This window comes from Lutra lutra, chromosome 6 (genome assembly GCF_902655055.1).
Source record: "Lutra lutra chromosome 6, mLutLut1.2, whole genome shotgun sequence".
In the NCBI taxonomy this organism is placed as follows: domain Eukaryota; kingdom Metazoa; phylum Chordata; class Mammalia; order Carnivora; family Mustelidae; genus Lutra; species Lutra lutra.
In genome coordinates, this window is record NC_062283.1 from 63682394 (window position 1) to 63694547 (window position 12154).

A 12154-nucleotide genomic window follows, 5' to 3' on the forward strand; every position below is an offset into this window, starting at 1 on the left:
GGATCGAGTTCCGCATAGGGCTCCTTGCTCGGCGGGGATCCTGCTTCTCCCTTTGCCTCTGCCTGCCACTCTGCCTGTGCTCGCTCTCTCTCTGACAAATAAATAAATAAAATCTTAAAAAAAAAAATGGGCAAAGGACATAAATAGGTAATTCATTTACATAAAATATGTAAATGTCTAATAACTTGTCAAAATATTATTACTAATATTCCACTTTTCATCTGTAGTTTTTTCTCTATAAAAATGTGGCATGTATATATATGTGTGTGTGTGTGTGTGTATATAAAGATTATTCAGCCACTAAAAAAGAAAAAAATTTTGCCATTTATGACAACATTGACAGACTCTGAGGCCATTATATTAAGTGAAATAAGTCAGACAGGGAAAGACAAGTACTATATGATGTCACTTGTACGTGGAATCTAAGGAAACTAAACTCAGGTACAGAAAACAGATTGTTGCTTGTCAGAGGCAGGGGGTGGGGAAGTGTGGCAGGTAGGGTAAATGGTAAGGTAGTCAAAAGATTTTATTTATTTATTTGACAGACAGAGATCACAAGTAGGCAGAGAGGCAGGCAGAGAGAGAGGAGGAAGCAGGCTCCCGGCAGAGCAGAGAGCGCGATGCGGGGCTCGATCCCAGGACCCTGAGATCATGACCTGAGCCGAAGGCAGAGGCTTTAACCCACTGAGCCACCAGGCACCCCAAAAGGTACAAATTTTTAGTTATAAGGTAGAAAAGTTCTGGAGATACAATGCACAACATGGTGACTATAGTTAACTACTATATTGTATATTTGAAGTTCGCTGAGAGTAGATCTTAAAAGTTCTCATCAGAAGAGGAGAAACTAGGTGAAGTGATAGTTGTTAACTGATTGGGATAGTCATTTTGCAACATATACATACATCAAATCATTATGTTGTCTAACTTAAACTACAACTTAGGTATATGTCATTATAGCTCAAGAAGTCTGGAAAATTTTTAAGATATGAAATAATGATGATTTACTTTCTCATCAAAGATAAAGGTTTTCTTTTTTTTTTTTTAAGATTTTATTTATTTATTTGACAGAGAGAGATCACAAGTAGGCAGAGAGGCAAGCAGAGAGAGAGAGGAGGAAGCAGGCTCCCTTCTGAGCAGAGAGCCCGATGCGGGACTCGATTCCAGGAACCTGAGATCATGACCTGAGCGGAAGGCAGAGGCTTAACCCACTGAGCCACCCAGGTGCCCGAAGATAACGGTTTTCTTATCTCAGCAGTCCTATTCAATAATTCTGAAAGTAAAGAAACACCTTGCTTCAGGACAGATCTAGTTTTTGGTTCTGTGTTTCAAAAGCCACATTTTTTTTTAGATTTTATTATTTATTTGACAGAGGGAGAGAGAGCGCATGCGCATGCTCATGCGCACGCGCACAGGTAAGGGAAGCAGCAGGCAGGAGAATGAGAAGCAGGCTCCCTGTGGAGCAAAGAGCCCCAAGCGGACCCTGGGATCATGATCTGAGCTGAAGACAGATGCTTAACGGACTGAGTCCCCCAGAAGGCCCCCAAAGCTACATTTTTTTAGTCCTTCTGCACCCTAAATGCCTCTTACACTTCCACATCTTTGCCTCCCCAGAACTTCATACCCAATCTTTATAATTTTAAATTTAGTGTTCTTTTTCATAAAAGAGTGCATTGCAATGATTAGCTAAAGAAATGCATGTTTGTATTTTTTTTAAAAATATTTTATTAGGGCGCCTGGGTGGCTCAGTGGGTTAAGCCGCTGCCTTCGGCTCAGGTCATGATCCCAGGTCCTGGGTTCGAGCCCCACATCGGGCTTTCTGCTCAGCAGGGAGCCTGCTTCCTCCTCTCTCTCTGCCTGCCTCTCTGCCTACTTGTGATTTCTCTCTGTCAAATAAATAAATAAAATCTTAAAAAAATATATTTTATTTATTTATTTGACAGACAAAGATCACAAGTAGGCAGAGAGGCAGGCAGAAAGAGAGAGGGGAAGGGAAGCAGGCTCCCTGCCAAGCACAGAGCCCGATGCGGGGCTCGATCCCAGGACTCCGGGATCATGACCTGAGCTGAAGGCAGAGGCTTTAACCCACTGAGCCACCCGGGCACCCCACATGTTTGTATTTTTGAAGACAGGGGGAGGAAAGGACTCACAGGATCAGGCAAAGTGCATGGCACACATACATGTTGATACAAGTGCTCTTGAATTAAAAATACATGTAATTACTGATACAGTATTTGCTATTTTCATCTCTCCAATTGGCAGTTTTTTTTTCTTTCAAGTTTTCTAATGTTTGTTCATTAGATCAGTTCAGCTTTTTTGTTTTTTTAAAGATTTTATTTATATATTTGTCAGAGAACACAAGCAGAGGGAGCAGCAGGTAGAGGGAGAGGGAGAAGCAGGCTCCCCAAGGAGCAGAGAGCCCATAGTGATCCCAGGACCCTGGGGATCATGACCTGAGCCAAAGGCAGACACTTAACCAACTGAGCTACCCAGGCGCCCCTCTGTTCAGATTCTTATCAGGGAAATTTGGTAATAAGAACTGTATCAAAAGCCTTAGAATGTTTCATAACCTTACATTGAGAAATTCCACTTTTAGAAATTAATTCATTTTAGAAATAATCATGAGTGTGCACAATGATATGACAAAAATATTTTACAGTATTTTTTCTCGTAGTGAAGAACTAGAAACAACTTAAATTTCCAGCAATACAGCTTTGGTAAAATATATTTTGATACATTCACCAAAGGCATACTACATAGCCATTAAAATGTGGACTATTTAATGATATGGGAAAAGTATTAACAGTATTTTTTTTTAGTGAAAAAGCTTACGAAACAACTTGCAATCTTATTCCTAAAAATATGTTTATTTGTAGAAAAATTTTAGAAAGATAAACACTGACATTTTAAAGGGTTGTCTCTGGATGGTGAAATTGTAGGTGGTTATTTCCCTTTTTTTGTGGCTTATACATATTGTCTTAAGTTTTCTATAGCGTAAATGAGTATGCCTATGATATGAAAATGACACTAAAAGAACAGGGGCACAAGGCCGGTTCAGTCAGAAGGGCAGGCAGCTCTAGATCTTCGGGTCGTGAGTTTGAGCCCCACGTTGGGAACAGAGGTTAGTTTAAAAATAAAGAAAAAAAAAACTTTAAAAAAAATTCATTGAGAAAATGCTTAGCGTAAAACTTGCCTTTTCCGTAACTCATTTCTCTAACAACTCACTTCGTCAGTGGCTCCTTCCTGGGGAGGATCCCAGGAGAGGCAGGCATCTCCTCAGGCCTTCTCCCATTTGGAGCCTTCCAGGAAGCCTATGGTCTGGCCATTTGTCACATAGAATCTGGCTTTGGGGAAACTGCGAAGTAACCCAGACTGTGGGAAGTAGAAGAAATGGAGCTGGGAGATTTTACAGAGCTAGAGCCAGGAATTCTCTTCACAGAGGATCTAGTTTCTCCGCCCATGTTTTCCTCAAACAGCAACTAAGGATTGTCCAAGGCCACCCAGCCAACTGAATGACAAGGTGAGGCCTTGAATCCATGGCCTTTCCGCCCCGTTGTATCACTGTAATATGCAGATTTAGACCCGTCCTTCTCATACTTAGGTGTGCCCAGGGAGCCCCAGGGATCTTGTTGAAATGCAGATTTGGACCCAGCAAGTCCGAGGTGGGCCATTTCTCAGCAGCTCTCGGGCCATGCCAATTTTGCCCGGCTGGGGATCGCAGTTTTCGTGGCCGTGGTGCAGAGCACAGATTCTGGAGCCAGACTTCAGCTTCCCAGTCCTAGCTGGACCACAGACTATGATTGTGACCTTCACTGTGCTGCCGTTTCGTCATCTGCGAAATGAGTCTCATACGTGACTCGTAGAGCGCGAGTGAGAAATTATTTAGTAAGTCGTTACACGTTAAGTGCTTAGACCGGTGTGCATGAACAAGTGGCTAGCTTATTATCATTCTCAGAGCCTTTGGTGGGGGGCGGTTGGTGAAGCAGGGTTTGACGAATGAATGAATAACCTTTGGAAAAAAGTTCTTCCTGGGCGGCTCGAGTTGGAGAAGCCAAAGGGGAGGGCCAGTCGGTGGGGAAGAGGCCCACCTCCACGGAGCTTCTCTCCACCGGGTGGTCAGAAGGGCCGGGAGCGCCCGGAAGCCGGCCGGCCCGCGCCCCGCCGACCAATGCGGCCGCCCGGGGGGAGGGGGAGGCCAGCCAGCCCTTTCCGTCCTGGGCTCCGGCGGCCCCGCCCCTTGTGCGTTGCGGCGCTCGAGCATTCCACGGTTGCTACATCGTCGCGAGGGGCGGGGCGCCTGTCAGGAAGCGGCGCGCGCGCCGGCGCGGGCGGGCTGGGGCTCGGCCGCGCAGTGCCAGCGCCAGCACCAGACCCGCGCCCCGCGCTCTGCCGACCGCCGCCTGCGTTCTGGCTCCCGAGTCCGAGCTCCCGCCCGCCTGTGCGCCGCCCGAATATGGAGCTGCTGTGCTGCGAGGGCATCCGGCACGCGCCCCGGGCCGGGCCGGACCCGCGACTGCTCGGGGACCAGCGTGTCCTGCAGAGCTTACTCCGCCTGGAGGAGCGCTACGTGCCCCGCGCCTCCTACTTCCAGTGTGTGCAGAGGGAGATCAAGCCGCACATGCGGAAGATGCTGGCGTACTGGATGCTGGAGGTATGGCCCGGAAGGGTCTCCCCTCCCCCGCCGCCCGGCTCCGGACATCCCCGGGCCGCCTTGTCGGAACATCCTGGTCCCAACAACGATCGGCAAGATGCTTTGGTGGTCCAGATCCCCGGGGCCTGGCTTTTCACTCGGGTGCCCTAGCGGGCCGACTGCCTCCGTGGTGTCCCTTTCCCTTCCCAGCCCTAACTCTGACGGCCGGTCGTTTGGCACCCTCACTAACCCTCTCTTTGGGCCGGGAAAGCGGGACCAGGGCAACCCTCTCCCCTTCGGCTTCTCTCGGCGTCTCCTGCTTCCCTCCCCCGCCCGGATTTCTCAGGAGAGCGCGCCTGGAAAACCCTGGGCTTGGCCGCCCCCGCCCCAGAGCCGGTTCCTGTGTCTGTCGCGGGGTTCTGGCTGGGCAGACGGTGGGGGTGGCGCGCGCTGTTCCGGCAGTCAGGGAAATGAAAAGTGCGGGAGGCAGCGGCTGGAGTCTCCTCCCTTCCCTTTGGGTGTGTGCAGTGGGTGGTGGTAATGGGGGGTAAGGGCCCAGTTCTCTTGGCTACCGTGGGTGACTCTTCCGTTTCCCCAACCCCATTCTCGCCATGGGGGAGGGCAGTCTGAGTTTGGAATCTTTCTTAAGGAAGGGAGCCTCTGGCGTAACCCCCCAGCCCCCAGGGGAGGGGGCGAGGAGGCAGGCAACTCAGAGGAAGTGGGGGGCGTCACCTCGGGGAAGGCACATCCTCCTCGGTATGTTAGTCCTTGTCACCGAAGGTACACTTATACCCCCCTCCCACTTTTTTGCTTCCCATTCCACTTCCCTTCGACGCCACCGGCCCCCCTCCTTCAGTCCTGCAGCGTTTCCCAGGCCCCCGCCCCAGAAGTGACTGTGCGCCCTCCCCCAGGTCTGTGAGGAGCAGCGCTGTGAGGAGGAAGTCTTCCCCCTGGCCATGAACTACCTGGATCGCTACCTGTCCTGCGTCCCCACCCGAAAGGCGCAGTTGCAGCTCCTGGGTGCGGTCTGCATGCTGCTGGCCTCCAAGCTGCGCGAGACTACGCCCCTGACCATCGAAAAACTGTGCATCTACACCGACCACTCCGTCTCTCCCCGCCAGCTGCGGGTGCGTGCCTACATCTCCCCACCCCCGACACAGTACCACCTCACTTAGCAGGAAAAGAAAAGCCCGGAGACCTCAGAGGCTTTCTGCCCCTGGGCAGGGCAGCGGGCAGCTTATCTTGGGGGCAAAAGATGGGGCACCGCGGTGGGACCGTCAGGGTAGCCCCCGCCCAGGCTCGAGCTGCCGGCACCAGTCAGATCCCCTTCTCCTGACCTCCAGGGGGTGCCATTCCTTCCTGGTCTTTCCCCCAGATAGCAACAAGTCAAACTGCATGTTTCCACTCACTAGTACTTTGCCTCTGGGTTTACACAGCTACCGTGAGCTATTTATTGGCAGCAAAAGGACATGCCCGCACCCCCCCATCCCCCACTAGAGTGGGGGGAGTGGAATGTGCTTTATGTGGGGGAGGGGGCTGCCTTGGTTGAGTCTTTGTCCCAGTGTGGACTTTGTGATTGAAAAGCCTCCCAGAGCCAATTATGGTCAGGCCCTGATTGCTCTCAGGAAGGGCCGAGGAGTTGTCATCCCACCTTGCTTCCTTCCTTTTATATCCCAGAAGGGCCAGCTCCTTTCTTGTCCTCATTCTGAGGAGCTTGAGCTGCTGCTTCCGACCCACTGGAGTCACCTCTCCCTTTCCCCCTCAGCCAGAGGCCGGAGCTGAGCTGCAGCTGCTTCCCATGTGATAATGCTGCTCCCTCCCCGGGCCCACCCTCTCTGCCCCGAAGTCTTTCATAACCCTGTGGGGAGCTGCTGTCACTCCTGTGGTTTGGGAAGTGGCTCCCTCGGCCTCTTGCTGGGAACTTGGGCTGGACTCTTCCCCAGGCAGGGAAGGAGAGTCAAGGCTCTCTTTCCCCCATTGAGCCCGGAGAGGAGGATGGGTGAGCTGGCACCTTCCTCCACCTTGCTCTACGGCCAGCCAAGTCTTCTCCTGACCCTGAGAGGAGTCTCTGGGCCCCATCTCCCGGGGAGGAGGGCAGCCTGGAGGCTGCTGTGATTGGCTGGCCAGGAGGCCAGGGTACTGGGGCTCCCGACTGCTGCTTGTCGAGGAACAGGATTCCTCTTCCTGCCAAGTCGCTCTCGGAGATGGGAGTAGGAGGCCAGAGTTGGGAATCTGGGAGGCCTCACAGCTCTTTTGTGATGAATCTGGTAGTTTTTGGCAAGTCTGGAGGTGGAGCCGGTTTCCAGGGCCAGCGAGCCAGATGTTTTTGGAGGGGCTTGGGCAGGAGGGTAGAAGAGGACTTCCTTTTTGTGAAAAGACTGGCAAGGGGTGTGTGCCTTTGTGAGAGGGGAGTTTTCCAGAACAGGCCACAAGGACTCTTCCTCCACTCCTGCTGCCTGAGCTGGGGGAGGAGTGTGCAGATGCCTTCCTAGAAGGTCAGAGTTGGAAGGGACTGCAGAGAGAACTCCAGTCAGTCCAAATCCTTGCGCAGCAGAGGGGCCCAGCTGAGGCCCAGAGAAGGAGGGGGAAGACTGCACCGAAGCAGATGAGGAAGGTCAGGGTCTTCTGGCTAGCCCAGGGGGCCTCCGAGCTTCCAGATGTGGAAGCTGCCAACCACTAATTGCTCCCAGGGCTGTGTTGTCCACCAAGTGAGGGCGGAGATTTTCAGGAATTGCCCTGATCCAGGGTGGGGTGGCTTGCTTCTCTCACATGGGATTCCCTGCCTCCCCACAGGGAGGGCCTCACCTCTTCTAAATGGTTCCTTAGAGGCTAGGTGCTTTCTATCATTTCTGAGTTAGAAGTTGGAGCACTGGGACTAGCATGAGTAGAATGCTGGCTTCTCTGCCCAACTTTGGCTCTGGGCCAGGCTTTTTCTATAGGGCCCTGTGAGAGGCTTGGGGCTGATTTGGGAGGATGACACTAAGGTGGGGGCCAGGAACGGGAGAGCTGTGACGGGGGACCTGGAAGAGATTGGGTGGGGTTGCCATTTCTGCCTCAGTAAGGAGCCAAACCCATGAGTTCCTTCCTGAGATAAAACAGTGAAGAAATCTTCATGTGTGCAACTCAGAAATGGGGCCAGGACTAGGAACCCCAGACGAGTGGATTTGGGTGGGGCTCCCAGCCTCCCCTGCCAGGACCTAGCAGTGGTATGTAGGTGAGGGCAGGCAAGGATAGGGTTTTGGTCCCTCAGGGATCATCTGGACCTATCTTGTCGGGTTTGGCCTCCCCTTGGCTTCTGAGGCTTAGATGGCACTAGCCACTGTGGTTCCAGGGAAAGGGGGTACAGTGGGGTGCTACATCTCAGACTCACCCCCCAGTGTCCCACCAACGGGATGTGGGTTGGGTTGGGCAACCTCCCCTTTGAGGAACCTCAGGGTTGGTTCAGTGGCTCTGTCACAGGAGGCATGGCCTCATGTTCATTCTGGTGTCTTCAAGAGGTGTGGACTTGGCTGGGATGCAGAACTGGAGGAGAGGCTAGTGGTGGTCTTCCCTTTCATAAATCCTTGGGATTTCGGAGAATCTGTTTCATTCCAGAGGAGGTTCAAGGTTATGATGCTGCCAGTGGTATTCGCTGGTGCTTTTCTTTCAGCCCTGGCTGGGGAAGTGTCCAGAACCCTGCATGAGTCAGGAGAGGACCTGTATTATTGGCCCCCCTGAAAGATAACCAAACAGGATCGAAAGAGACAATTTATATCGACCACGTAGTTCTGGTACTTGGTAAGCGAGCAGCAGGTGCCCAAAGCCAACTCCCCCAGGACTTGCCATTCTGCAGCACCAGTCTGTAAACCCAGAAGCAGAACTGGGGTCTTGACCTTCAAGTCTGATGGGTTTCCTTCCCCGGCAGACTTCTGCTTTACTCCCTCTCCTTCCCTCCTCAACCACTGACTCTACCCTCTTTCCAACCTCCAGGACTGGGAGGTGCTGGTCCTGGGGAAACTGAAGTGGGACCTGGCTGCTGTAATTGCCCATGATTTCCTGGCCCTGATTCTGCACCGGCTTTCTCTGCCCCACGACCGACAAGCCTTGGTCAAAAAACATGCCCAGACCTTTTTGGCCCTCTGTGCTACAGGTAAGAGTCCTGTGCACATTGTTTTTTTGCCAAATGAGGAAAATCCGAAGACTGGGAAGGATGGCATGTAACTGGATTGTGGTGTATACTCCTTTCAAAATTTGTGATTATCCTATCCTTTCTGAGGTGGGGGCCCCAAGAAGGCAGCAGAACATAATCGGAGCAATATGGTATTTGAGAGACACCCCCCCCCCCAAATATGTAGGTAGCTTAGAAGTGACTTGCTCAAGGTCTCACAGTGATGAAGCTGGGAGCAGAACCAAGGTCGTCTTGACCCTGGTTTTTTTTTTTTTCCACACCAGGAAGAGAAGTCATTCACTTCCCAGTCCCTGGTCAGGCTCACTAACCAACCACCCTGGGCCAGATGGTGGTGTGGGAGTTTGCTGTCCAGCCTGGCGCTCTCAAGAGAGGCCCTTTCCTGCTCCATTCACGCTGCCTGGCGCTTTTCTGAGCCACAGGAAGTCCTCACCAAGCCTTTGCCTCATGCTTCCCTCTCCCTCTTTCCAAGATTACACCTTCGCCATGTACCCGCCATCCATGATTGCCACGGGCAGCATTGGGGCTGCAGTGCAAGGCTTGGGTGCGTGTTCCACGTCTGGGGATGAGCTCACGGAGCTGCTGGCAGGGATCACAGGCACCGAGGTGGTGAGTGGGCGGGGCGAGGCCTGCAGCCAGGGGGCAGTTCCTGATGCAGTGCTATTCTCTGGGTCTCCAGCAGAGGGAGGTGTGCATCCCTAACCCAGTCCCCCTCCTGGTTTCAGGTGCCCCACCCTTGGGGCTTCTGTGGCCTTTTCTCCTGCATCAGTTTGGGGAAGAGCAGGCGCCTTGGGTGGGTTGAAGGGCACTGTCCCTGGGTGCCCTTTTCCTGTCAAATAGTGTGCAGGAGTGGGGGTGGAGGATATGCTGTCACACACAGGGCTGCTCTCACACCCCCTTGCCACATCCTCTTGCCAGTTTCTTAGAACTGAAGGCTGATTCCTGGGGCTGGGCTGTGGCCTAACCTCCCCAGACTTCCCTGTGTGCTGGAAGGTGTCCTTCCCCCACACCTGCCGCCAGATGCTGTGGTTGGTGGGAAGCGGACCCTTAGTCCCCAAAGAGACAACTTTCTGCCATCGTACCCAGCAGTCACAGCTCACTGTTGCCCTGTTTGCAGGACTGCCTGCGGGCCTGTCAGGAGCAGATCGAAGCTGCGCTCAGGGAGAGCCTCCGAGAAGCCGCCCAGACCTCGCCCAGCCCAGCACCCAAAGCCCCCAGGGGCTCCAGTAGCCAGGGGCCCAGCCAGACCAGCACTCCCACAGATGTCACAGCTATCCACCTGTAGCCCTGGAGAGGCCCCCTCCAGTGGCCATGGGCAGCCAAAGAGGGGACACTGCCACCCCCCCTCCCTGCCTGCAGGAACGAACCACGCCACATCCAAAGCCTGAGGGGGCTCCTTCCTATTTGCCCCTTGCAAAGCCTAAGGGGTTAGGCCCTAAAATATCTCTGCAGTGTGCACTAAGGGGCCTGGCCAGCCATGTGTGGGTGGCTGGCTGGGCTCCTCCTTTTCTCTGCATCTGACCAGCTCTGCCCCTTCCCTGATCCTAGCTGGTGGCAGGCCAGGCTGGTTGGAAATGAAATTGAAGTAGGTAAAATACACGTACCAGCATTTCTTTTTGAGGTGCCCTTATCTCTGGGCCTCTCACGTTCTCAGATGCCCACATGCCCCTAGTGCCTTGTAAAAGGTGTCGCACCTTCCAGAGTTCTTTCTGGAGAAGTTTCAGATACTCTGGTAGACGTGTGTGAGGGGAAACAGTCTGGACAGCTCCTCTTGACACACTTTGGAGGCCCCTGCATGATCCATGCCCACAGCTGCTCCCAGAGGGCTGGCCCAGGCCTCTGTCAGAGGGGCGGGACCAACCAAGCCCTCCTTGGTTTCCGCTTTGCTTTCCGCTCAGCTTCTCCTGTGTGATTGAGGGGGGTCAGTGCTGAAGGAAGAGGTGGTTTTAATTTATTGTTTTGAGGACGGCTGTAAGAGGGTGTGGTGGGGCCCATCTACCCCACAGGTGGCAGTAACCCTGGTGGTTGCTGCAGCCCTCCCTTCTGCTACTGGCTGGAGGATCTTTGTGGCCGAGGAGCTGCTACAGCCTGGGGTGGGGCCATGCCCTCCTCTCCCTCTGGCCCTTTGCCCCATCCTCTGGGGGTGAGGGATGGAGCAGGAATAAACTGGAGGTGACAGCCCCCGCCTGGAGAGGGAGGCAAGCCCTGTTGACACAGGTCTTTCTTAAGGCCACAAGGTCCAGGCTGGTGGCCCAGGACCATCACGCTACTTAATAAAGATTCTGGAATAAACCTGGCTTTGGCTTCTCGGGTTGGATGGTGGCAATGGGCAAAAGCTGCTTCTGGGGTGCACGATGTAAAAAGCAGGGCGGAAGTCAAGGGTCATGACACAGGCAGGGGTCCTCACAAAGCCAATCTGCGGAGGGCCAGAGGTTTTAGGCTCTTGGCCACTTGGTTTTTGCCCCAGATACAGTCAGTTCTGCATTACAATGGGATGTACGCATTCCCAAAACTGCATTCCCAAAACTCACGGCACCATGCAGAATTGCTCAACAAAAACCACAGGGCCCAGGGAAAACAGGCTTGAGGCACAACATTCAGTAACTTAGTGACACATTTTTAGGAAGGAAATGAAGTAGAGTAGTTTTTGCTTTAAATGGTTAAGAAACCTATATACTGTAATACAGCCCTTTCTCTTGAAAAAGACTGAAGTGTGTGCGTGTGGTTCCCCACACGAGGTAAACGGAGGCAGCTTTGGTGTCGGGGGCCTGTGCAGTTTGTAGTACCCAGCTGGATGCAGCCAGGCACTGTTAAGTGTTTCTCAAAGACGCAAATGCAGATAAATACGAAATTGATGATCAGTTTCTCCCCAAATACATGAACTGGGTTGGGAGAAAGCTACCAAAAGCAAACAAGAAGGGTTCTAGGGGCGCCTGGGTGGCTCAGTGGGTTAAAGCCTCTGCTGTCAGCTCAGGCCATGATCCCAGGGTCCTGGAATTGAGCCCCGCATTGGGCTCTCTGCTCAGCGGGGAGCCTGCTTCCTCCTCTCTCTCTGCCTGCTTGTGATCTCTGTCAAATAAATAAAACTTAAAAAAAAAAAAAAAAGGGTTCAGGAAGGACTGTACAGTGGCCCTTGAATATGGGATGGAACCAGGCAGGTCCACTTACATATGCAGATTTTTCTCAATAGATGTATACACTTAACACTACTGATAAATATTATGGGACTGTGAATGTGTTCTCTCACGATTTCCTTCACATCTCCTTTTCTCTGGCTTATTTTATTGTAGGAATGCTATAGGTATGACACATAACCTACAAAACGTGTGAATTGACTGGTTATTGGTAAGGCTTCCAGTCAT

The 12154-nt window shown here is 52.6% G+C and overlaps 1 protein-coding gene across 5 annotated transcripts in view; it reads left to right on the top strand.

The window, feature by feature from the left end:
* Window positions 1–11084, top strand: part of CCND3 (cyclin D3) — a 98572-nt gene extending 87488 nt beyond the window's left edge. For 3 of the 5 annotated variants that reach the window (XM_047734353.1, XM_047734352.1, XM_047734351.1), the window contains exons 2-5: window positions 5539–5754; window positions 8597–8756; window positions 9265–9401; window positions 9910–11084. In XM_047734353.1, the coding sequence (XP_047590309.1) occupies window positions 5539–5754; window positions 8597–8756; window positions 9265–9401; window positions 9910–10077 (681 nt within the window). In that variant the 3' untranslated portion in view covers window positions 10078–11084. Of the gene's footprint in view, window positions 1–4275; window positions 4649–5538; window positions 5755–8596; window positions 8757–9264; window positions 9402–9909 lie in introns of those variants that run through there. The other 2 variants (XM_047734350.1, XM_047734354.1) reach the window with 2 other exon arrangements.
* The last annotated feature ends 1070 nt before the right edge of the window (window positions 11085–12154 follow it).